The sequence below is a fragment of the Hemibagrus wyckioides genome, linkage group LG25 (genome assembly GCF_019097595.1).
Source record: "Hemibagrus wyckioides isolate EC202008001 linkage group LG25, SWU_Hwy_1.0, whole genome shotgun sequence".
NCBI classification, from domain to species: domain Eukaryota; kingdom Metazoa; phylum Chordata; class Actinopteri; order Siluriformes; family Bagridae; genus Hemibagrus; species Hemibagrus wyckioides.
In genome coordinates, this window is record NC_080734.1 from 7,576,100 (window position 1) to 7,600,896 (window position 24,797).

Genomic DNA, 24,797 nt, shown 5'->3' on the forward strand with positions numbered 1-24,797 from the left:
AGAAAATGCTAGTTTCAATGCTAGGTGGTTTTTAGCTTCATTTTTTAGTCGATTAATTCATAAAGCACGAATATATAAAAGTTAAAATTTCACACAATTTTAGATAGAGATCAAAATATATCTAGGTTATGGCTAGGTTATGACTGTGGTGCACTTGGAGGACCATGTGATTGGTTTCCATTTGTTGTTGTAATAATAATAATAATAATAATAATAATAATACTTTTCCCCCATTTCATTTCAATGAAAAAATTATCATTATTATTATTATTATTATTATTATTATTATTATTATTATTATTACTACTACTATCATCATCATAACACTCCAAGATTGTCCAAATGATCACTATTACTTAATATATATTATTTAACATAACATTAGTAATAATTATACAAAACCCTGCATTTGCAAGTCATTTATACACACACCAAAGGCTTGAAAATTCAGTTTATTCATATTTTTAGATGCAATATATCAAAAACAACAGCAAATCAATAAAATTTTCACAGATACTACAAAAACAGTGTTCCCAAATCTTCCCATCTGTTAAAAACATCACAATCATTCGGTCGGTAGCAATGATTTTCTTTTAGTTCTTAGAAAATATGATTTCCCAAAGTAGTAATATGGTTATATTCAAATACATATTTACCATGCACTCATACTGCATTCATGTCTGACAGGATATGGAGGCAGCATGTGTATTGAGGCAGCATGGTGGATATGTATTTGATAAAAAGAATCAGCTCGCATCCACCAGAAAATTGTCGAACTGTGCAAATTCAAAGGAGGAGGTTCCAATCGCAGCCCAGCCGTTCATGGGTTGAACAACAACAGCATTCTTCCATAAAGGAAAACCGTTCAGCATTCCAATGGCATTATTACCCTGTTAAAGAAAAACATCACATTGTAGGATATAAAAAGTGCAGATTTATTTATTTAAGTTATTCTAGTATATCTTCTCATAAATAAAAGTTCTTACCTTTACTGTGAGAGTGAGGGTGTGCCATATACCCGGCCTTGTCCCTGACAATCCTTCAAGAAGAACTTTTTTTCCACCTTAAACAAGAAGAAAGCTCTCTTACAGTATTTCAGGCTCTTAAACACATTGAACTGTAGGTGAAAAAGTAAGAAATACAGGACTAGTCACTGACCTATATCATTAGTCACTTTGTATGTGCCATTTGCAAAAACCCAGTAAAATACGCCGTTGGATCCTCGGACCGATTCCCCGCTTTGATCCACCCTGGCAGCGACGAAGACGCCACCGTTCTCAGTTTCAAGGTAGATGTCACAGGAGACTGATATGTCTTGCCTGTTTAAATGGTAAGCAATGGATCAAACTTTGCAGATCCAAGCAAATAACAAATAAAAAGGAAGACATCAGCAGAAAACTGAGCATATGAAATAGAAGAACATTAACACTGTGAGGTAGTAAGATATGGAAAAAAGGCTGAAAAAAATTTGTCCTTATATCAGAAAATATTTTGATGACATTTTGTCCTACAAATGACACACCAGCACTACTTTGAGACCGTTAATAATCATAAAAAGCAAATTATTAAATATACAGATTACTGCTTTAACATGCTCCATGTTTAATGTGTTAGGAACCAACCAGCTGTGGTCTCCGATGACAGTGATGGTCTGGTCCGCGTCGTAACCCCACGAAACTGGACGCTGGTTGACCACCTGACGTAACGTGACATTGTGTGGCCCTGGATCTGAGAAGTTTGTGAAGTACTCGAACACGCCTGTCTGGTCAGCAAAGTATGGGGCCTCTGAGAAGGGAGGGTTTTCTGAGCATAAGAGGAAAACGAGAAAGAAAAGTTAGACCTAGAAGGTTTTAAAGACATTGCTCTGAATAAGTAGCCAAAGATTAAATCACCTAGACATATCACTATCGTACAATATATTCCCAAAAACATGATTTACACTACCAGTCCTCTGCAGTACAGAATGTTCTTAGGTGCTTGAGAGTTAAAGTGCACTACAGGGTGTCCCAAAAAGTCTCCATACATAGGGGTAATTAAAGCGCTTTAGCAAAATCCCCTACATGATTGCTATTCCTTTGTAAACACACACAAAGACATCTTGCCCGACTTTCCCATTTTGGAAAAAGTGTCATGTGTGATATGCTTGCCATGATTCCTGTAAAAGTCCATCACAACCTTGCGTCAGCTTTCTGATCGAGCTGTGAGAATGGTTTTCATGCTTATTTTGTCAAAGGCATTTTTAAAAGCTTACTGAAATAATATATAATATATAGTTTGCATGGAGACTTTTGGGGCATTCTGTATTATTAACCTTATAATAATAATAATAATAATAATAATGATGTAAAGATATTCCTGGTTAATTTATGTGAGCATGACTGAATGCGTCACGGGTTTATCTACCTCTTCGACCACATTGATTCTAGACCTATTAGACATGCGACTGCTCTTTTCTGGTTTGTCACTGTGTAACAAAACATTGCTACACGAAGTTTATGCTTGCAAAAGTTTACACACATTACATGTTTACACAAATAGTTGATAGTCTCGCAATGTCATCTATGGAGCAACAACTGTAGTTCCTACAAGAAGCTTATAGCCAACATTAGATGATACAGAACCTCAGAAGAAGACCAGCTATACATATCTTGTTCGAAAACGTCTACTAGTTTCTGAACACTGAATTCTCTTGAAATTAAGGACAAAAAGATTAGGAAAATAAACAGGGCAAAGAAATGTTTCTCAGATTTTTGCAGACAACAATAAGAAAATAGCCCAAAAAGCCTTATTGACTGTTAATTTGCTTGATTTATTTGTGCGATGTTTCCAATCACCACCATACTTAACTGATAGATTATCTACTTCATGGCCTCAGTAATTCTCTACCACCTGCTAACTCAGATATTTAAAGTAAAATGCAAGCTTAAAATGTTAACACAGCATTAGCGCTGAAAAACTAGCACTGCAAGGTTAAACATCAGACACAATCAAACCTACGGATATTGAAGTCATCAAAGTATTTCTTGGGAAACGAAGCAGAATCTGGAGGATCTGGGTAGAGGCCTTTTTGTCCAGTGGTGACAGTTGTGATGGTGTAAAGTTCATCAACACCCAGTTTCAAGGTAAAAAGTCCGCTGGAAACCTGTACAGACCGACAAAGTCACGCTAGATAAAATGGCATCCTATACTGATATCCTGTGTTTGGGAAAACTAGTATTTATTCACCTGTATGGGATCAACCTTCTTGAAGAGTACATCGTTTTTGGTATCGAAATCCAGTTTCGAGTACCAAACCTGAAAACGAGTGATTGCAGCCTAGAAAAAGAAGAAAGTGTGGACAGTCAAAACAACTTCCTGCATAACGAGTTACAACAAGAGTCACCTGATAATATCTAAGAGCTGCTGCACATACAAAGGAGCCTTTGAGCTGAAATGTTGCTTCCTGAGCTGAAACATTGTAAGGAGGGAGTGAAGGCCGAATGCACTGCGAGTGATTGCGAGTCTGCAAAAAAAAAAAAAAAAAAAGAAAAGAAAAGTGGAAAGCAAATACGACTAGAGTATTTCTTAGTTTGGAACAACAAAATCTATAGCATTATTTTAAATTGTGACCCACCATGGTTTCTATCACGATGGTGAGGTTCCCTTGGCCGTCTGTTAGTGCTACATAACTTCCACCGTGTGCGAGATTCCCTAAGGTCTGGAGGTATGTCCAGCCAGGTTGCGCAAACTGAGTAGTGTGAGCTACAGCACAAACACACAATTTTATCTTATTCATACAGAGCTTTGAACAATGGACATCACACAGCAGCTTTATAAATATCTGGATATAGGACTTATCCTCAATAAACAAGCCAGAGGTAACAGTGCTGAGGAAAAGCTCGCTGAGACATGAGGAAGGAACCTGACGAGGAACCAGCAGTGTTAAGATCTTCAGTATAATTTTTAGATTTCTGCACAGTTTTAGCTTTAAGTTTCAAATAACCAGCTTCTTCTGTATAACAAATGAGGCTTGAATATTTAGCAGAGGATTGAACACGAGGAAGCTTTTCTTTTTTCAAGTCAGCGCAAAACTACTATTGTGTTTAATAGTTAAAACTTAACTATTGTGTACAAGCTGCTAGACTGATATGGCTTTGTAAGCTTATATGAACTTCTGCTTTGTGGGGATTTTTGTGTGCGTGTGTGTGTGTGTGTGTCTAGCACCGGCATGTTAGTAATATTTCGTAGATTAGCTAGCTACATGGGATGAACAGGAATCATGTCATAGTGATTACTTTCAGGCTTCTAAACAATGTTAAAAAATCAAGAGAAAGACCAACAATGATACTGCAATGAATTTTACAGCCTGTGTTAGATTATAGCTTTCATTGTCTCATGTGATTAAATTAGCAATTTGTAACTACAGCCTACTACAATGTACAAATAAATTTGACAAAACTAAAAAACATTGGGGAAATAATAAAACATCATTCATAATGGACTGACCAAAATTTATGCAAAAGTAATGGAATCCAAACCCGAATTCATCTTCTGAATTAATTTTTCATTATAAACATTTGGGGAAACTGGAATCACTGTCCTTTCAGTGGCATGCACTCGGTTATCATTCAGTGCAAGATGACAAATTTTTCCCGTGACCTTGTCCCAAACTTTGTTGCTAAATCGGAGGATTTGCATTTGATTATATTATTTACCTTTGAATTCAAATGTATAAATATGGACTGCTCCTCTTACTCCAAAACCTTAACTGTGGATTAGTTTTGCCTGAGCTTGATGTTGTTACCTGAGGCATGTATATTAAGATTTAGCTTTCATTGATATATTTTAAACCTATTGAGTTACTCGTTATCTACATTATCCTCATCTACATTATCCTCTCTCGTTATCCCTCCGACTGATTGCCTACATTTTAGGGTCGAAGGAAACTAGTGCTAGTGACAATTCACACAATTCATACATATGTATAAACCATATATGTAGATTTACCAGTTATCCATATTGGGGTTTCCACCACATAATTCCCACTCCATGGCTCTTCTGCAGTCATCAAACCGTCTCGACCAAAAGAAAGATCTTCATAATAACTTGCTATCAGATTCCAGGAGATAGTCCTAGTTTTAAACAGTAAACAAACAAATGAATCTACAGACGAGTTATTCAGTAATTCATCAGGAAGGTTTTTGGAAGTTTTTTTTACTCACGACGTCATCCTGCCATTGACATAGTTCCAGTTAAGAATTCGAGCCCAGCATCCTGCCCCGATGTCGTCATTAAACGTGCTGTAATCTTCAGAAGACCAAAGCTTTTTACCCGTTAACAGCGCCTCCTTGACAGTCGTGGTACCAGGATAGTGAACACTGGGAAGATGATGTCGTTTTTGGTTTTAATATTTTTATTGAATTTTCCAATATACACTACCAGTCAAAAGTTTGGACAGACCTTCTAATTCCATGGTCTTTCCTGATGTTTATTTCTTTCTACATTGTAAAACAATGCTGAAGGCGGCCGAAATACACAATAATGCCCTTTGAACAGTTGATATTGAGATATGTCTGCTACTGATGCTCTGTAAAGCCTTCATAACGGCTCTAATCTGAGGTGCTGTTATTTGGTGATTTCTGAGGCTGGTAACTCTAAATGAACTTCTCCTCTGCAGCAGAGGTCAGTTTTGGTCTTCATGTGAGCCAGTTTCATCATGGTGCTTGATGGGTTTTGCAAATGCACTTGACAATACTGTTCTTGCAAGAACTATTCCAGAACACCTGACCTTCGTGTCTTAAAATAACAACTGACTGTTTTTTGTTGTCATTACATATGGATTACTTAAGTCCATGTGTGTTATTTCATAGTTTTGAAATCTCCAGTATTGTTCTAGAATGTAGAAAATAAATCCCTAAACAAAAAACACTGAATTAAAAGGTGTGTCCAAACTTTTGACTGGCAGTGTATATATATATATATATATATAGCATTTAACAAATCCCCCAGTCCTTACCAACAAAACACTACAGTAGCACTTATGCTGTCCATTACTTCTGATAAGAATTACAGGTGATGTTAAAGAAAAAGAAAAATAATAATAAAAGAAAAATAATAATACATAAAATAAAATGAAATAAAATAAAATAATAATTTTGAACCTAGATTGTGAATGGAAATGAAAGGGTGTATATGAATCAAATATAATCTCCACCTTACCCAATAACTTCAACAGCATCATTGAGATATGAATCAACAAGCATGGCACTGGAAATGTCCCAGTTCCCATCTGCTGCAATAATGCCCACGTTTGGTAAGCCAGCTTGATCTAGGGTGCCCCGAAGCACCTGAATGTTCAAGAAATTAACATTTTCAGAAAATAAAACCATCCTAAAAACCATGCTTTATTTATTCTTATAGTCCTTCACTTATTGTACCTGGATGTACTTTGAATCGAAGTTCCGTTCATTCCATACCTAAAAATTAAATGTTGACAACATCTTAAAATATATGCATTATTTTGGGATCATTTTAGATGAATAGCCTAATGAACCACAAAACATATACCCCTATGTAGTTAATATCAAGACCATGATGCTGTTTGGCTCCAATCACCCAAGACACAACATAGTTAGCAGTAATGTTTGGAAAGTAGTAAGGCCAGTTGGTCCCATGACCAACCCATCCTGGAAAAGCCCAGGGCAGGCCTACAAAGCATCACAAAGGAGATGTGAGACAAAACACTGAGTTAATTCAACAAGGAAAGATCGCAGAGATAAATATGATTATTATCAATGATATTATTAATAGATTAATAGAATTATTGGCACCCTTCAAGAACCTGGAAAAACTACGTACCTCCTTATTGACTCCCTAATTTATGCAGGTGGTGCAAAAGAAATAAATAAGAAAAGCATTTAACAGTTCTCTAAGATCCAAGGAAAGAAGTTGATAAATATGATAATTATCAACAATATGATATCAAATCAAGAATTATTGGCACTCATCAGAATGATATTAAATGATACACATTGCTCTCAAGAAACTGGAATAATTACATGCCTCCTTTTCAGGCTCAGTTTAGTGAATTACTGGTGGTCAAGGTCACAGTCTGTTCTTAGATGCCAAGTCCATAACAATACACTCCATAACAAAAGAAAGCACACATCTGTCCACCTACCTGAGCTCACAGATGTCATATGATTAGCTAATGTCATGCTGATTGAATTGGGGAGGGGGCGTGTCTAATGTGCAATCCCTCCCACTCCCTGTTTTGGAAGGCTGTGGCATTGTTGGGATTCAAACTCATGATCTCCAGAAGAAAGTTGTATAGGAGTGAAATTGTGTATACTCAAATGAGACCCATTTTTTTTTAGCTCATCAACACCATTAATGACGCCAAAACTGGAGCTGAATGATTGGCATCACAAGTACCACGACATCCTTTGCACAAATCCTCTCCTCGCCTCTGCCGGGAGGTTCAGACATGGCCAAGCTGCCTTTACAAATGTAACATAATCATGCTAGACATTGCAAAAAGAGACGTCTTTCTCAAATACACCTCAGTATAATATTTTTTGAAAAGACAGGCCTTGAAGTACCTAAGCTGAATAGGAACAGGTGCAGATTCAGGTGCAGACGAAGTGGCTGGAAGAATTTTCTTTCAATAGCTTCCTTCCAATTTGTCATAGAGGAATCTCACAGCCTTATGCTCAGATAGTGATTCAGTTTTAAAACTAATCCAAACAGGGTCATGGTCACCACAAGGTGAAACAGCTATTCTTCTTTAGTCTGCAGCAAAATTCTTCTATTGCTAATGCTTCTATTCTTCAGCTTCAGCTATTTAAGTGTATTTTATGCATACACTAGTCTACAAGGACTAAACTTCTTGTTAGTGGAGGACTCTCCATTTTGTAATAAAGCTGTTTTAAAGCCATCATCAGATACTTGTTATTCATTCTATAAAGTCATTTTCATGAAGGGTGCCAATAGTTCCTGGAGTTGATCACATCTGTGTAATGTTCTCCAACACAAGATCATCGAGTCTTGAGCCTTATGTAATGAAATGTATTCAGACCGATGAGCATGATGTCTGGGTTCCTCTTCTTGGCCTCCTTCATAAGCCACCACTCATAACCACGGAAGTAATTCTCATCGGTCTCGTTGTGCATGTGTGAAGGCTCCGTACCATCTGTAGAACAAAACAAATGCACACAGACGAAAAGACAAATATGAACCTGTCTGTCTGAAGCCTTCCTGAAAAACGATGACCCTACACAAGGTCCTCTTCCAAACGGTCAGTACTTAAGTAAATAAACATTTCTGTAGTCTTCAATGCTAAAGATTCACACATCCCCAAAACAGCATATGCCCAAGCCTCACATTTTCTTCAGAGGACAATTCCACCTGGATTCTATCTGTGGACCCAAGAACTGCTGCTGTAATCATAAAGGCTGTGTTGTGCTCAAGCCAGGACTCTTATTCATAATCTACTTATACTGTACATCCTTCCAACACACTTTATACTGTTTGTTTTTACACCTTGTTTTTACGCCTTTTTCACATCCAGACCTAGATTAAAATACTGTATATTTATCTAGATGTACATAGTAATGTACAGATATTACATATTCACTATATACTATATATAAGACACTCTTTCAACTTATCTTATTCTGTACCCTATATGTTCCCTCTTATGTAGCATGAATTAAAGTCTGTGTAAAAAATAAATAAAGAGGCAGTTTGACTTTATTTCCAGTACAATGTTTCATCAGGGTCACACCCTGTCACCTCTGTGCCAAAGTTTTTTTTGTCTCCCTGACAGACATGTGACTGCATGAGCAAAATATCATATGACACCGAAGGTTTCTAGAGCAAAGCTCAATGTTGAATTAAACTTGCAAATCAACATGTCAGCTTTAATGTAGAATATTTCACCTCTTCAGCAACACATTCTGACACAAAAAGAATTGCCAGATGTTTTTTTTTTCTAACCTGTCGTTTGAGAATCGCCTCCTATTTCCACTTTAAGAATGTGCAGTGATGCTCCAAAGTTAGGCTAGAAGGAATAAAAACAATAGAAGCACCATTTATTCAAGACGATTAAACTTTTTCATTTACAGGTCATTTTCAGCATCAGCTGTACATGATTCAGATGATCGTATTGCTTAATACTTCGATAAATTATTTTCAAATATTAATTATTTGAAAAGGATCGTCAATATTTGTAGGACTAGCACGGGTTAGGTTTAGGAATCTTTCATTTTATTTATTTATTTATTTATTTATTAATTAATTAATTAATTATTTTTAAGCACTTTAGGTGTCTATTAGAGTCTGGAACAACAATAGATGTTTTTTAATTTGATATTTTCCATGGAAAAATTGTTACGAAATATCAGCCGCATGCTCCAGTGAGTATGTTTAATGTTTATGTCTCAAGAGCAAGAGAACTCAAAAGTAGTGTTTTATATTTTACACTACTCTAACAATCTCAAGTAATTTGGAGCTGATTTAGATCTAATAATTTCAACCGACTACTAATTATTATGTTGATTAATCATGTGTACACTAAGCATGAAAGGATTAGTTGATGAACATGACAGTACACAGTTGTGCAATAAACTTACCTTAAACAAATAATCCAGTATTTGACTCCGATAAGGCTCTTTATAGTTGATTAGAAGTCTCGAGGTAGCCTAAAAGCAAATGATTAGATATTAAAATACATTTGATCCTTAATTCGACTGATGTTAGGTCATGCAGAAAGCTGAAGGTAGACAGGTAACCTACCCCTCCTCCACTTAACCCCCCTATACCATCAAACCGTCTCCCCAGCCCGATCTTATCGTCCAGAAGGTACATTTCTGTTAAACATAAGCGAATACATGACAAAAGAAGCAAGCCGACATTCGATTTCATTGTGCCAGCTTCCTGTATAACGCGAACTGAGACAACACAGTGCCGACTACCAGCACCGATGCTCTTTACCGCACATAGTTATTGTTTCACTGTTTCACTTCCTGGTTGGCCATGTGACACGCCCAGCTTTTCGCTTATTGGCTGTGGCTAACAGCTTACTTCATGGACCAGAGGCGCGAGATATAAAAACACACAGATATTTTCTGATAGATTAACTGTATGAAATAAACATATTATCATATATTTATACATACATAATATTCATGTTTATAGCATTTAAGTAAAGGGATAAGCATAAAATCTACTTTAAAATCATATTCAACTCAGTTTTCAACATAAAATGTTTGAGTGTTATTTCTGTACTATTTCATTTCACTTGACATTATTGATTTTATTGTGCTGTATAAATAAATAAACTAAACTAAGCCAATATTTGGGTTGATAAACCCTTGGTTGGGTTTAAACCCTTGGTTCCTGTGGAGATTTTGACTGAGAGTCATACTTGATTTTGTACTGACTTATGACAGTCACATAGACCTCACCCCTGAGATACACTATATTGCCAAAAGTTTGGGACACCCCTCCAGATCAGTGAATTTAGGTGTTGTGTTTCAGGGGTTGGATTTGGCCTCTTAGTTCCAGTGAAAGGAACTCTTAATGCTTCAGCATACCAAGCCAATTTGGTGGGAACAGTTTGAGGATGACCCCTTCCTGCTCCAACATGACTTCACACCAGTGCACAAAGCAAGGTCCATAAAGACATGGATGAGTGAGTTTGGTGTGGAGAAACTCGACTGGCCTGCAATCCTGACCTCAACCTGAGCCAGACCTTCTCGTCCATCATCAGTACCTAACCTCACAAATGCGCTTCTAGAGGAATGGTCAAAAATTCCCATAAACACACTCCTAAACCTTGTGGAACGCGGACCAACTCCATATTACATTCATGTGCATGTAAAGGCAGATGTCCCAGTTTTGGCCTGGTTCACAGTCTCTGCTCTGTGCAGTCATGTCAAATGGAATTTTATTCTATTGGTTTATTTAATCTATTTAATATTTTTGTATTATATTTTATTCATAAATACGACTGACCTCACAATATACAGTATATGTTCTTTACATATGTTGTATAAACAACATATACATTAAATGCGTTTAATAATACATTTCTGTATTATTAATGAATAAATAAATTTAAAGATTGAAAAAACTTCCGATTTCAGTATAAAATTCTTGCTTTAGTAGTATTTAAACTATTTAATATTTATTTGCATTGCAATTCATTCTGTTTGAACTTGTTTGATTTTATCTGTAAATTAATTAAAAGTTAACTGAAGAAAATCGAAGTGTCTGCAATTATTTTGAAAAATATTTGCATAAATAAAATGTAGTTAAAAAAATATTTGCCATTTATAAACACCTTCTAGTTTTGAACAAGAAGTTCTAAGTTAATAAATAAATATAAAAGTTAATATATATGACGTAGCTTTTAACAGGAGGTATACAGAAGAGCAAACAATCGCTCGCGCTGCTCCTTGGTGACGTCAACACCTCGGCGTGTTCCCATTGGTTGCTTCACAAGAACTAGGAAGCGAAAGTAAAGTCTGTTGCTGCGTCTCAAACGGCAATCTTAAGGGGACGTTACATTGCGCGAATGCTTATGTTTCGTAGTCTACATAGTGTACCTTTATAGGGAGGGAGAGAGGGATTTGGGAGTGATCCTGAGGTTAAACTATTGCTTCGTATTGATCAGGGAGAGAAGCTGTGTCGTCGAAATGTCGGTAAAACACCCGAAGCAGTCTGTACTAAACCCGGTAAGAGATATATATATATATACTTTATGTCGTTTTAATGTAGTTTAATAAATTGTTATTTAAGCTCAGATGATTATGACAAGGTTTTGACAGGTTATACCCAGAGCCTTGGCTAGTTTCAGTGCTGTTTAGTTTGTGGATGTATTATTATCTAATGTCAACAAACTTACATATGATTTTAATACTGTTTCTCTGTAACGTATTCCGTTTACTAACAGGGCTGAACTTTATGTACAGTAAAAGTTTTCATCTTCTGGTTATGAAAAACATCTAGGTCAAACCATCATCGTGTAAGACATGAGAGAAAATGTGTTAATATAGCACACTGATGTGAAAATTTGTGATTTCTCAGTCCATCCCCATGGCAGTAACCATCCTGGGGGGTCTCCATCCAGGTGAGATGGTTGTTATCCAAGGCTCTGTTCCAGGAGATGCAGACAGGTGAGTGATGCAAACAGTTTGTGTTGATCTTACTTCTGACAGTAAAATCAGTAACTGTATCATTCTGTTTATATACACAATATTGCCAAACGTTTTGGGACACCCCTCCAAATCAGCAAGGTCCATAAAGACATGGATGAGTGAGTTTGGTGTGGAGGAACTTTACAGAGTTCTGACCTGAAGTCGATAGAACACCTTTGGGATGAATTAGAGCGGAGACTGTGAGCCAGGCCAAAACTGGGACGTCTGTCTTTACATGCACATGAATGTAATATGGAGTTGTTCCTCCCTTTGCAGCTATAACAGCTTCAACTCTTCTAGGAAGGATTTCCACAAGGTTTAGGAGTGTGTTACGGGAATTTCTGACCATTCCTCTAGAAGCGCATTTGTGAGGTCAGGCACTGATGTTGGACGAGAAGGTCTGGCTCACAGTCTCCACTCAAATTAATCCCAAAGGTTGAGGTCAGGACTCTGTGAAGTTCCTCCACACCAAACTCACTCATCCATGTCTTTATGGACCTTGCATTGTGCACTGGTGTACAGTCATTTTGGAACAGGAAGGGGTCATCCTCAAACTGTTCCCACAAAGTTGGGAGCATGAAATTGTCCAAAATGTCTTGGTATTCTGAAGCATTAAGAGTTCCTTTCACTGGAACTAAGGGGCAAAAATAAGAACACCCAAATTCAATGATTTGGAGGGGTGTCCCAAAACCTTTGGCAATATAGTGTACGTGATGTGATACTACACTGCTTTGTATTTAGATCATATTAAAGGAATAGCTTTGGAAGTAATTAAATGTACACATATTCAGCTAATGTCAAACGAAAAGGATGACGATCAGGTTTCACTGTTGGTGCCTAAAAACAAGAGTTTTTTTTTCCTCACTCACTATATGTAAGATCATGCTAATGAGCAGTCCATCACAGAAGTAGTGAAGACAACAAATGCTGAACTCAAAGCTTTACAGACTTAGCAAGCAATTAGATGAAGAACATGATGATGATGATGGTAGCATGAAAATTGAAGCTTTGGAATTGTATTAGTTTAAGCAGGGTGTTTAGAGTGTGTAGAGGTGGGACAGCTGGACAGAGTAAAGGGTTAAAGTGTCACTGCATTGCTGGTTTTGCTTTAGAGACAGTGTAATAGCTTGAAACCTACTGCATCTCTGTCCTACAGTATTGTGAGAAATGTTGTTGCAGGTTTCAGGTGGACTTCATGTGTGGCAGCAGTATTAAACCCAGAGCAGACATTGCGTTCCACTTTAACCCACGCTTTAAGAAGAACCACATCGTGTGCAACACCCTGCAACATGAGTACTGGGGTAAAGAAGAGATCCACTATCTGATGCCTTTCAGAAAAGGGGAAGATTTCGAGATCATCATGCTGGTAGAGAAAGATTTGTTCAAGGTGAGGAAGGAGATTATTTGAGGACTGAGATTATATGTAATAAAATTCTTGAGCTGGATTAATTTTACAGAGGAATCTAGGTCATGTTATATTGTAAGGGTTGGATGATTGATTCGGACAGACTGCCAGTTCATGCTGGATTTTAATCAGAGGTCTTTTCAGTAATCACTAAAATGATCATATGTCACAGGGTAAAACTAGTAATAGGGATTAATGTACCTTCTAAGTGTTTGATCTGTCTTCCTTCTTACCTCCAGGTGGCAGTAAATGGTGCTCATGTGCTGGAATACAAGCACAGAATAGATCTGGCCAGGGTGGACACATTGTCTGTATCTGGGAAGGTTCAGATCCAGGCCATTGGATTCATTCCCAGCACAGTGAGCTCCTGACATTATCATCATGATGCAGCTTCTGCTCATAGACATTCCACTGTTAGCTAACATGGAGCAATACATACAAAACCGGAAGTCATATTTACTGTTTTTGTTTGTTTGTGTTTAAAGAGTGCTTCAAATTCTTCATCAGTGGGGAAGGGGATCAGCACACAGGCGCTGGTAAGTACCCTAACGCTGTGTTTCTCTTATATGCTTTGCTTAGATGTGAATCACAGTACAAGGTATTCTATACAAGAGTTTCCTGATTCTAACTGTTCATTTTTGGGTTTGTTTTATCCAATTTATTCTTCAAACACCTGGTGAGCAGGGAGAAGTGTGTAAGGGGGAGGTTAAGTGTGTAAGGGGGAGGTTAAGTGTGTAAAAGCGAGGTTAAGTGTGTAAGAGCGAGGTTAAGTGTGTAAAAGCGAGGTTAAGTGTGTAAAAGCGAGGTTAAGTGTGTAAAAGCGAGGTTAAGTGTGTAAGAGCGAGGTTAAGTGTGTAAAAGCGAGGTTAAGTGTGTAAAAGCGAGGTTAAGTGTGTAAGAGCGAGGTTAAGTGTGTAAATGCGAGGTTAAGTGTGTAAAAGCGAGGTTAAGTGTGTAAAAGCGAGGTTAAGTGTGTAAGAGCGAGGTTAAGTGTGTAAAAGCGAGGTTAAGTGTGTAAAAGCGAGGTTAAGTGTGTAAAAGGGAGGTTAAGTGTGTAAGGGGGAGGTTAAGTGTGTAAAAGCGAGGTTAAGTGTGTAAAAGCGAGGTTAAGTGTGTAAGAGCGAGGTTAAGTGTGTAAGAGCGAGGTTAAGTGTGTAAGAGCGAGGTTAAGTGTGTAAAAGCGAGGTTAAGTGTGTAAAAGCGAGGTTAAGTGTGTAACAGCGAGGTTAAGTGTGTAAGGGGGAGGTTAAGTGTGTCAGAGTGAGGGTAAGTGTGTAAGGGCAAGGTTAAGTGTGTAAGGGGGAGGTTAAGTGTGTAAAAGTTAGGTTAAGTGTCTAAGAGCCAGGTTAAGTGTGTAAGGGGGAGGTTAAGTGTGTCAGAGTGAGGGTAAGTGTGTAAGGGCAAGGTTAAGTGTGTAAGGGGGAGGTTAAGTGTGTAAGGGGGAGGTTAAGTGTGTAACAGCGAGGTTAAGTGTGTAAAAGTTAGGTTAAGTGTCTAAGGGCAAGGTTAAGTGTGTAAGGGGGAGGTTAAGTGTGTAAAAGTTAGGTTAAGTGTGTAAGAGCCAGGTTAGGTGTGTAAGGGGGAGGTTAAGTGTGTAAGAGCCAGGTTAGGTGTGTAAGGGGGAGGTTAAGTGTGTAAGGGGGAGGTTAAGTGTCTAAGAGCGAGGTTAAGTGTATAAGGGCGAGGTTAGGTGTGTAAGGGGGAGGTTAAGTGTGTAAAAGTTAGGTTAAGTGTGTAAGAGCCAGGTTAGGTGTGTAAGGGGGAGGTTAAGTGTGTAAGGGGGAGGTTAAGTGTGTAAGGGGGAGGTTAAGTGTGTAAGAGCGAGGTTAAGTGTGTAAGAGCGAGGTTAAGTGTGTAAGGGGGAGGTTAAGTGTATAAGGGCAAGGTTAAGTGTGTAAGAGCGAGGTTAAGTGTGTAAGAGCGAGGTTAAGTGTATAAGGGCGAGGTTAAGTGTGTAAGAGCGAGGTTAAGTGTATAAGGGCGAGGTTAAGTGTATAAGGGCGAGGTTAGGTGTATAAGGGGGAGGTTAAGTGTATAAGGGCGAGGTTAGGTGTATAAGGGCGAGGTTAAGTGTATAAGGGCGAGGTTAGGTGTATAAGGGCGAGGTTAAGTGTATAAGGGGGAGGTTAAGTGTGTAAGGGGGAGGTTAAGTGTGTAAGGGGGAGGTTAAGTGTATAAGGGCGAGGTTAGGTGTATAAGGGGGAGGTTAAGTGTATAAGGGGGAGGTTAAGTGTATAAGGGCGAGGTTAGGTGTATAAGGGCGAGGTTAGGTGTATAAGGGGGAGGTTAAGTGTGTAAGGGGGAGGTTAGGTGTATAAGGGGGAGGTTAAGTGTATAAGGGCGAGGTTAGGTGTATAAGGGCGAGGTTAAGTGTATAAGGGCGAGGTTAGGTGTATAAGGGCGAGGTTAAGTGTATAAGGGGGAGGTTAAGTGTGTAAGGGGGAGGTTAAGTGTGTAAGGGGGAGGTTAAGTGTATAAGGGCGAGGTTAGGTGTATAAGGGGGAGGTTAAGTGTGTAAAAGTTAGGTTAAGTGTGTAAGAGCCAGGTTAGGTGTGTAAGGGGGAGGTTAAGTGTGTAAGGGGGAGGTTAAGTGTGTAAGAGCGAGGTTAAGTGTGTAAGGGGGAGGTTAAGTGTATAAGGGCGAGGTTAGGTGTATAAGGGGGAGGTTAAGTGTGTAAGAGCGAGGTTAAGTGTGTAAGGGGGAGGTTAAGTGTATAAGGGCGAGGTTAGGTGTATAAGGGCGAGGTTAGGTGTGTAAGGGGGAGGTTAAGTGTATAAGGGCGAGGTTAGGTGTATAAGGGCGAGGTTAGGTGTATAAGGGGGAGGTTAAGTGTGTAAGGGGGAGGTTAAGTGTCTAAGAGCGAGGTTAAGTGTGTAAGGGGGAGGTTAAGTGTGTAAGGGGGAGGTTAAGTGTGTAAAAGCGAGGTTAAGTGTGTAAGGGGGAGGTTAAGTGTGTAAGGGGGAGGTTAAGTGTCTAAGAGCGAGGTTAAGTGTGTAAGGGGGAGGTTAAGTGTGTAAGGGGGAGGTTAAGTGTCTAAGAGCGAGGTTAAATGTGTAACAGAAATGATTATGATATTAATTACATTATTAGAATACATGCTTTATGACTAAAACCTCAGAAATAAATAATGTTTTACACACGGAGCGTTCTCTTGTCTGTCCCTCAGGCTGTGCTGGATGACCCGTGTGATATGGTGAGTAACAGATGATTAAAGCACTTGGTTATCGCTCTGTTTTAAATGCATTTTTTTTGTCAAAAAACATGATTATATTTAAGCAATGTTTTTTTGTTTGTTTGTTGTTTTTTTTACTCCATACATGTTCTTAAATTGAAAGGAACGATGGAAGGAAGCAAGGAAGGCACTACATAAACCAAACTCAGAAAAACAAGAAAGAAAAAAGGTGTAATAGAATAAAGGAAGGGTTTTAGAAAGGCATTAGAAAAATTGAACACAGGATAAAAGGAAAGATAGAAGGGTGGACAGATGAAGGAGGGAAGACTGGAAGGCAAAAACAACAGGTAGAAAGAAAGACGCAAGCTATTAGAGATATTTGCCCGTGACATATGTTTACTTTTCTTACTTTGTAACATAAATCTGGTAAAAATTTCAATAACATTTTTATATCGTCATATTTATACTTACAGTAGGTGACCATAACGAGACGTAACGAAGACTGCGCTAAATCTCCTTTCACTCTCTGTTACTGCAGATAAACATTTTAATTGCAGGCAGGAATAATTTATATGCTGCGGTTTTGAATAAAAGCAACATCAACAACAGAGTGAGATCTCACCAACTGAGACAAATCCATAGCAGTCTTATAACACAGATATACACACACCATGTGCTTATATATTCACCTGATCATGGATTAATGATACTAAGATATCACAATAAGTCCGAAAGAAGTTTTTGTTGTTCATAGAACGAATGAGGATGAACTTGTTTAGAAAGGATGATTAATCAAAAATTACGCGTGTGTGTGTGTGTGTGTGTTCAGAGTCTTCCTTTTAGGAGAAAGCTACAAAAGGGCTTGAGTCCAGGACACACCATCACAATCAAGGGTCAGATCATTACCTATCCTCACAGGTTTGGAGATAATGCTATTTATTTATTTATTTTTAATTTAAACAATAGTTCTGTGTAACAAACAATAAATAACGTTTTAGTTCCTTGATTTAAAAAAAACATTCCTTATATTTTACTTATTGTTCTCTAAAATACTTTCTTGTAAGGGCTTTAATTTGATATTTATTTTTAAATTTATTATTATTATTATTATTATTATTATTATTATTTAATAAATATATAATATATAAAAGTATTCCAGTATAACAATGTTGGACTTCATCAATATTTTTATACTGTGCACTATATTAATATTTGTATAAATAAGTAATGCTTTATACAGTATGTCAGGACATCTCCTTTTTTATGCAGAAAGTATAGAAATGTATTGTTTTGCTGATATTTTGGTGTTTGTGGTTTGTGCATGATGGGTTGCAGCTTCAGTGTGAACCTACGCGTCGGGAACTCGAAGGACATCGCACTGCACTTGAACCCTCGGCTCAAATCCGGTCTGTTTGTTCGTAACTCTTACCTGTCTGAGTGCTGGGGTCCAGAGGAGAACACCCTGCCCAGCTTTCCCTTCTCTCCAGGAGAATATTTTGAGGTATTTATAACACACTGTCCTGTGCAAAAGTTTTAGGGAGGTGTGAAACAATGCTGTAAAGCAAGAATGCTTTCAAAAATAGAAGAGTAAATAGTAAGTACAAGAACAGAAGAGAAATCCAAATCAACTCAATATTCGGTGTGACCACAGTTTGCCCGCAAAACAGCATCAATTCTTCTAGCTACACTTGTACACAGTTTTTAAAGGAACTCAGCAGGAAAGTTGTTCCAAACATCTTGGAGAACTAAAAACAGATCTTCAATGGATGTAGGCTGCTTCAAATCCTTCTGTCTCTTCATGTAATCCCAGACAGATCCAATAATGTTGAGATCAGGGCTCTGTGGGAGGCAAAACATCACTTCCAGGACTGTTATTCTCTACACTGAAGATACACTATATTTCCAAAAGTTTTGAGACACCCCTCCAGATCAGTGAATTCAGGTGTTGTGTTTCAGGGGTTGGGCTCGGCCCCTTAGTTCCAGTGAAAGGAACTCTTAATGCTTCAGCTTCATACCAAGACATTTTGGACAATTTCATGCTGCCAACTTTGTGGGGACAGTTTGGGGATGACCCCTTCCTGTTCCAACATGACTACAAACCAGTGCACAAAGCAAGGTCCATAAAGACATGGAGGAGTGAGTTTGGTGTGGAGGAACGTGACTGACCTGCACAGAGTCCTGACCTCAACCCGATAGAACACCTTTGGGATGAATTAGAGTGGAGACTCTGAGCCAGGACTTCTCATTCAACATCACAAATGCACTTCTAGAGGAATGGTCAAAAATTCCCATAAACACACTAAACCTTGTGGAAAGTCTTTCTAGAAGAATTGAAGCTGTTATAGCTGGGCCAACTCCATATTACATTCATCTGCATGTCAAGGCAGGTGTCTCAAAACTTTTGGCAGTATAGTGTAGTTCTTAATGACATTGGCTGTATGTTTGGGGTCGTTGTCCTGCTGCAGAATAAATTTGGAGCCAGTCAGAGGGTACTGCATGATGGATAATTAACTGCCTGTATTTCTCAGCATAGAGGACACCATTAATCCTGACCAAATCTCAATCCCTGATTTGATTTTTCTTCTGTTCGCTCACTTTGCATGGTGTAAATTGATAAACAATATATTTATATTATTTATATTACAACATGTCTACACGGAAAGGAAGTAGAAACACACGTGATCCTTTTAACAAGACAGCAAACCACAAGGAGAGAAAAACAACAGGAAGTTAGTCTGAGATGTAGTTCAGTCTTTTATCACGTTCAGAAAAGGAGATTCAAACTTTTTAACTTTTCTCTCCGTGAACCGTTATAACAATTTTATGACGTAAATATTTTCTTTTAAACCTGAAGTATTACATGAAGTTGCCATAGATTTATGTGTGAATACTTTTGCTTTTAACAGCTTCATTGATAACAGCTTCTTGTTTATATCTTGCTTACTAAAGCGACCGAGGCAGAAAATAGATATAAACTCATGTTTTTTTGCTAAAGAGCCAAAAGCTGTTCTTCACAAGTCCTTGAGAATTGACCTCACAACCTTGTGGTACACTAGTACAGAGTTAAGCACTGAGCCTGTGTGTAGATTCCCTGTGTTGCAGTCCAGATGATCCAGACTGTCAAAGCTACAGTGTCTATTTAGTGTTCAGTAGTGTGTTTAATCTTATAATCATTAACGTGATTGATCATTGTGCTGATTTAACTTCAGTGTTTATTTACGCTCCCGTGCTCCGGATCATCATTCTTTTGGGGACGCAGCAGGAAATAAATGAGCATCTTTTTTTTTTTTATATAGCGGTCAGCAGGGTGTTTAATCACGTAACCATTAATCAGACTGCACTGGGAGTTGATTGAAATTGAAGTCTAGGGTTTTTTTCTGCATCTGCACCAAGTATCGATCATGCAAATTAATTTCCCGAGTTGGAAAAATAGAAGTATATACTTCTTATGACTTTTTAATTGAATATATATTTTTACAGGCTTTTTTTTTTGTGCTTCTTTTTGTGAATTTGCCAGAAAATAAAAGTAAAGATACATGATATATCGACTTTTATCTGCCTTTTTTATCTTTGCAGTCTGCATAGCATCATGTCTTTGAGCTACCATTCATCCTAAATAGTCTGGGGTGTCTGTGTTTTCTTTTCTTTTTATTATTTCATACACTGTGTGTTAGATGTGATTTTAGTTATCCAGTTCATTAGCTCACACTTCTTGGATGTTTATTTCTCTGTGTTTTGACCCGAGACACAGCGGTGTGAGATTACAGCTGCTTCTTTTACATTTTATTAGAAAGGCAGTGATGGTTACTGTATACACCGTATCTCTCCAGGCTGAAGAGACTAATAACATCACTGCATGATTGGTGCAAGGCTTCACAGTAGAATAAGCGTGCGATTAGTTGTCGGGGATTGATTCTGATCCGATCCTCGTGCTGAAATTGCATGTCTTTCTTACCTTCGTTCTTCGGAGACAGTATTAGAAAATAAATGAAAATCCAGACGGAACAGCTGGCAGAACAATTAATATGTCATGTCCCCTTTATGTTAGATAGAACCAGGTGTAGTATTTTAATCTTTTCTCTAAGTTTCTTCTCCTTAATGAACATCTTGAGTGTCGTCACTCAGACTCGGGGCGGTTTAGGACACAGAAAAATTTTCTGCCATCCGTAAACATGCACATAATTTCACTGAACCATCTGGAAGATTTTATTATTATTATTTTATAGATTTTATTATTATTATTATTATTATTATTATTATTATTATTATTACCCTAATTATTTGCTAATTAACCAAATAATTAGGATGTTAATAACAATAATAATTTTTATAATAATAATAATAATAATAATTTATTGTCTGATTAATAAATTAATGATTTTTATTTATTTTTAATTTTTTGCAACATTTTCTGGCCACCATTTCACCTTTTAAGCTCTTATATTTTAAAGTCCTGGAAAGCTGGAAGGATGTGGATGTGGATATAGAGCCTATTTAAATGCATATATCTATAAAATCTATAAATCTATCAGTTTTTTTAAAGAAAATAATGTGTGTACTGATTTTGTTTAAAGCAAATGTATATAGATTTTTTTGTGTGTGTAGAAAAGCATTCCTTTCATATCCACTCTGTGAAATTAAAGAAATAAAGAAAGACACAAGAAGACAGTTTTATGTATCCTGTATATAAGAGGAGAAAATAATTTTACCCAGGAATGTTCCTCTAAACCGAATCAAGTGATTGACCTTTGTGTCCGCTGCGTCTCTCTGTGCTCCAGATGATAATCCTCTGCGAGGCGCAGCAGTTCAAGTTGGCCGTGAACGGCGCTCATCAGCTGACCTACAAGCACCGCGTGCAGGACCTAAGCCGTGTGGACGAGCTGGAGATCACCGGGGACCTGCAGCTTCTGGATGTTAAGATATGGTAACCAGCGCTCCATCCGAACGCAGCAGCAGACATTTAGACGCGCAAATCTGATGACATAGTGTGTGCTCAAACCCAACTAGTCTACCTTTCACTCTTCTCATGATCTACTACTGAGCTAATTTAAAGCACATGAGGTCACGGCTTTGCTGTACGATGGATGCTGCTGATGTTTAATATATCGCCACTTTAGCACTTACTAAGCTTTAACTAATATCAGCCGAGATTGTGTGTCGGATTTTGGGACAAAAAGTTTTAACCAAATGTGAAAAATCCTTAATTTATGTCAAAAAAAAGTACTTGGTGAGTCAAGACATTCAGTGCTTAGTGACTTTTTAGTATTGCACTGAAGCTACAAGGTCAAACTGACTGCTTAGTGGTTTAATATCTTTAAAAAGTTGTCAGAAGCGAAGAAAAGGACATCACAGCAGCCATATTGAATTTGTAGCCTTGGGAACATCATAATCAGACTCACTGTGGCCTAAACGTTAGAAGGCAGACTTGTATATTTCCGATGATTAGAATACTGTTCCAAATCCATTTGTATGTTTAATTCATATTCAATATATGTTCAATATAGTACACAATATGATGAGAGGGTGTGAAGATCTACCTGGCTCTGAGCTTCCTTTATTCATCAGCATCATTGCTCTAGAGAGGATTATGTCCATTTTGGTTGTTCTTTGTTTTCTGAATATGTGGGACCATGGATAGAATAGACAGGTAATTGAATTCAGGGTCTAAATCAGCCTGCTCTTCTCATAAAAAAAAAAAAGAAAGAAAAAGGACACCTTAGATATTAATAACATTTTGCTGGAAGAGAAAGACATGCAATACACAAGGTGATCACGAGAATAACACGGATTTATATCGACTGATATATGAAACAGACTCGTTCAAAACAACGCCCGAGGATGTGATATGGAATACGGAATATCGAGTCGGAAAATCTAGAGCAGGGAAAATAAAATCTACTACAAGCGATCTAATAAAGGTAAACAAATCAAAGAAGCATTAAAGAATCACGCTGAGGCTGCCTCAGGCTCTGACGGCCAACCGTGTAATTTACTCACGTTACTTTTCACGCCACATTTCAGTTTTACTCCCAAAACATCGTTTTACAAGCAGCTTTTTTTTGTTGTTTTATTTCAGTCATTTGAACCAAGAATCTTCAGGCAAGATGGCATTGTAATGTTATCCTGCTTTCTGGCTGAAATGAGGAACCAACTGTATTAGTTAGGAGGCTTTTGAGTGAGTGAAGAAAATGTTTAAGAAGAAGGAAAACCTCACGTTTTTAAGTCTGAAAGCTTAACTAACTCATCGGCATACGTCTAGTTTAAGGTCCATCCAGATGTTCAGACAGACGCTCGAGGCAGATGTGTCAGAAAGCCCACCATATCCAAAGGGGCAAATTTCTGTTCTATGCAAGCCATCAGCAGCCTGTAGTCTATGCAGATTTCTGTTCAAACACTTCATTAAAGCTCAAATCAGAAATTTGAGACAAAGTGTCCTTGAAGTAGCAGTGAAAAGAAGGCTTTCTGTTCGGAAACGTTGTACTGTAGTACGTTTTCTCTCTAATTCCAGGCCAATAATTGATAATGCATGTTTTATGTGACTTCATGATAAGAGTTGATGAATTGTTACCTTTTTCTATTTATCTGTATTGTACTGATCAAAAATATCTATCCAAGTTGCACATATATAGTGTCTTTCTTTCTAAAAACAGTAATAAAAATGTATGGCTAAAGTAAATTTCGGGAAATATTTTCTTCTTGACACATTTGGGATAAATCGATTGTTTTTTTTTGTTTTTATTATTATTATTATTATTAATTTAATTTATTTCTTTATTTTAAATCATTTAAGACCCAGTGTGTGAGTTAACATTAATGGACACTGGTGCAAAACCAATTTAAGTAAGTATCCTTGCTGGAGAGATATCGATGTCGAATCCATTAGCATCTCATCTGTCTCCTTTAATTAAACCCCAGTTTCCACTCAGCTGTTCATGACGCTGTATCTGGATTAGAGATTATCCAGGTGGAACAAGCATGAGGCACATTTAAAAACCCATCAGATTAAAATCCAAGATGAATTTCAGACAGTCTGGATTTCTCATTTTAAATTGCTTCATTTTTACATTTCATTTTCAATAAATGGCAATTTATTCTCACTATTGTCTAGTGGTATTGTGCCATATTTTGAGTGTGTGTGTGTCGTGGGATAATAATAATAATAATAATAATAATAATAAAAAGGCAAATTTACAAGCTTGAATAATGTTAATAAATTAGCTAGAGTTGAAGCACTTTCAGGAATTTATTCTTTGTTTTTTTAAAGATTTATTATTATTATTATTATTATTATTATTATTATTATTATTGGTGGTGGTAGTAGTAGCAATATAGCTGAAAGTGCTTTTCGGATTGAAGAGCAATAAATAGCAAATAAAACTAGTAGTAAATATTAATTAATGGATCAATCGATTAATTAATTAATGTGCATAAATTTATTAATTAATGCTATAAAATGTTACTATGTGCTAGCAAGACCAATTATAAAATCTAGTTAAACATGTAATCACTGATAGATGGACCCTGGATAATGTTTTAATAGTAATGTGTTTCAAATTTTACTGCATGAAAACATATGGCTGCTTTACCATACTCTTCATTTCCAAATATGAAATATGGAGAAGGATAGGACAAGATGATATTAAGCCACAATTCGGAGCATAATTGATCATTTTTTATCAGACTGTACTAGTTAATTTTAAAGAAGATGACAAGGCTGTGGCTGATCTACACCGATCAGGCATAACATTATGAGCAGTGAGAGGTGAAGTGAATAACACTGATGATCTCCTCATCATGGCACCTGTTAGTGGGTGGGATATATTAGGCAACAAGTGAACATTTTGTCCTCAAAGTTGATGTTAGAAGCAGGAAAAATGGGCGAGTGTAAGGATTTGAGCGAGTTTGACGAAGGGCCAAATTGTGATGGCTAGACCACTGGATCAGAGCATCTCCAAAACTGCAGCTCTTGTGAGGTGTTCCCAGTCTGCAGTGGTCAGTATCTATCAAAAGTATCCTGTAAGAGGATCTGTTGCTAGCATC

At 37.4% G+C, this 24,797-nt stretch overlaps 2 protein-coding genes across 3 annotated transcripts; one reads left to right on the forward strand and one right to left on the reverse strand.

Moving 5' to 3' along the window:
- Nucleotides 1-436: 436 nt before the first annotated feature.
- Nucleotides 437-10,002, reverse strand: galca (galactosylceramidase a). 2 transcript variants are annotated; one of them, XM_058379540.1, is made up of 17 exons: nt 9,775-10,002; nt 9,612-9,680; nt 8,977-9,040; nt 8,057-8,170; nt 6,547-6,686; nt 6,417-6,455; nt 6,199-6,326; nt 5,202-5,357; nt 4,987-5,111; nt 3,614-3,741; nt 3,413-3,502; nt 3,226-3,315; nt 2,998-3,142; nt 1,623-1,803; nt 1,159-1,319; nt 987-1,063; nt 437-890 (listed from the first exon to the last, which is right to left on the reverse strand). In XM_058379540.1, the coding sequence occupies exons 1-17, from the start codon at nt 9,901-9,903 to the stop codon at nt 747-749; spliced, it is 1,980 nt and encodes a 659-aa protein (XP_058235523.1). In that variant the 5' UTR covers nt 9,904-10,002; the 3' UTR covers nt 437-746. The 2 variants fall into 2 exon arrangements, with proteins under 2 accessions (XP_058235523.1, XP_058235524.1); XM_058379541.1 differs by lacking the exons at nt 8,977-9,040; nt 9,775-10,002.
- A 1,557-nt stretch (nt 10,003-11,559) lies between these two features.
- On the forward strand, nt 11,560-23,854 carry lgals8a (galectin 8a). Its single transcript, XM_058379468.1, has 9 exons — nt 11,560-11,717; nt 12,070-12,158; nt 13,359-13,566; nt 13,824-13,943; nt 14,070-14,120; nt 16,752-16,778; nt 17,587-17,675; nt 18,093-18,258; nt 21,536-23,854. The coding sequence occupies exons 1-9, from the start codon at nt 11,679-11,681 to the stop codon at nt 21,683-21,685; spliced, it is 939 nt and encodes a 312-aa protein (XP_058235451.1). The 5' UTR covers nt 11,560-11,678; the 3' UTR covers nt 21,686-23,854.
- The last annotated feature ends 943 nt before the right edge of the window (nt 23,855-24,797 follow it).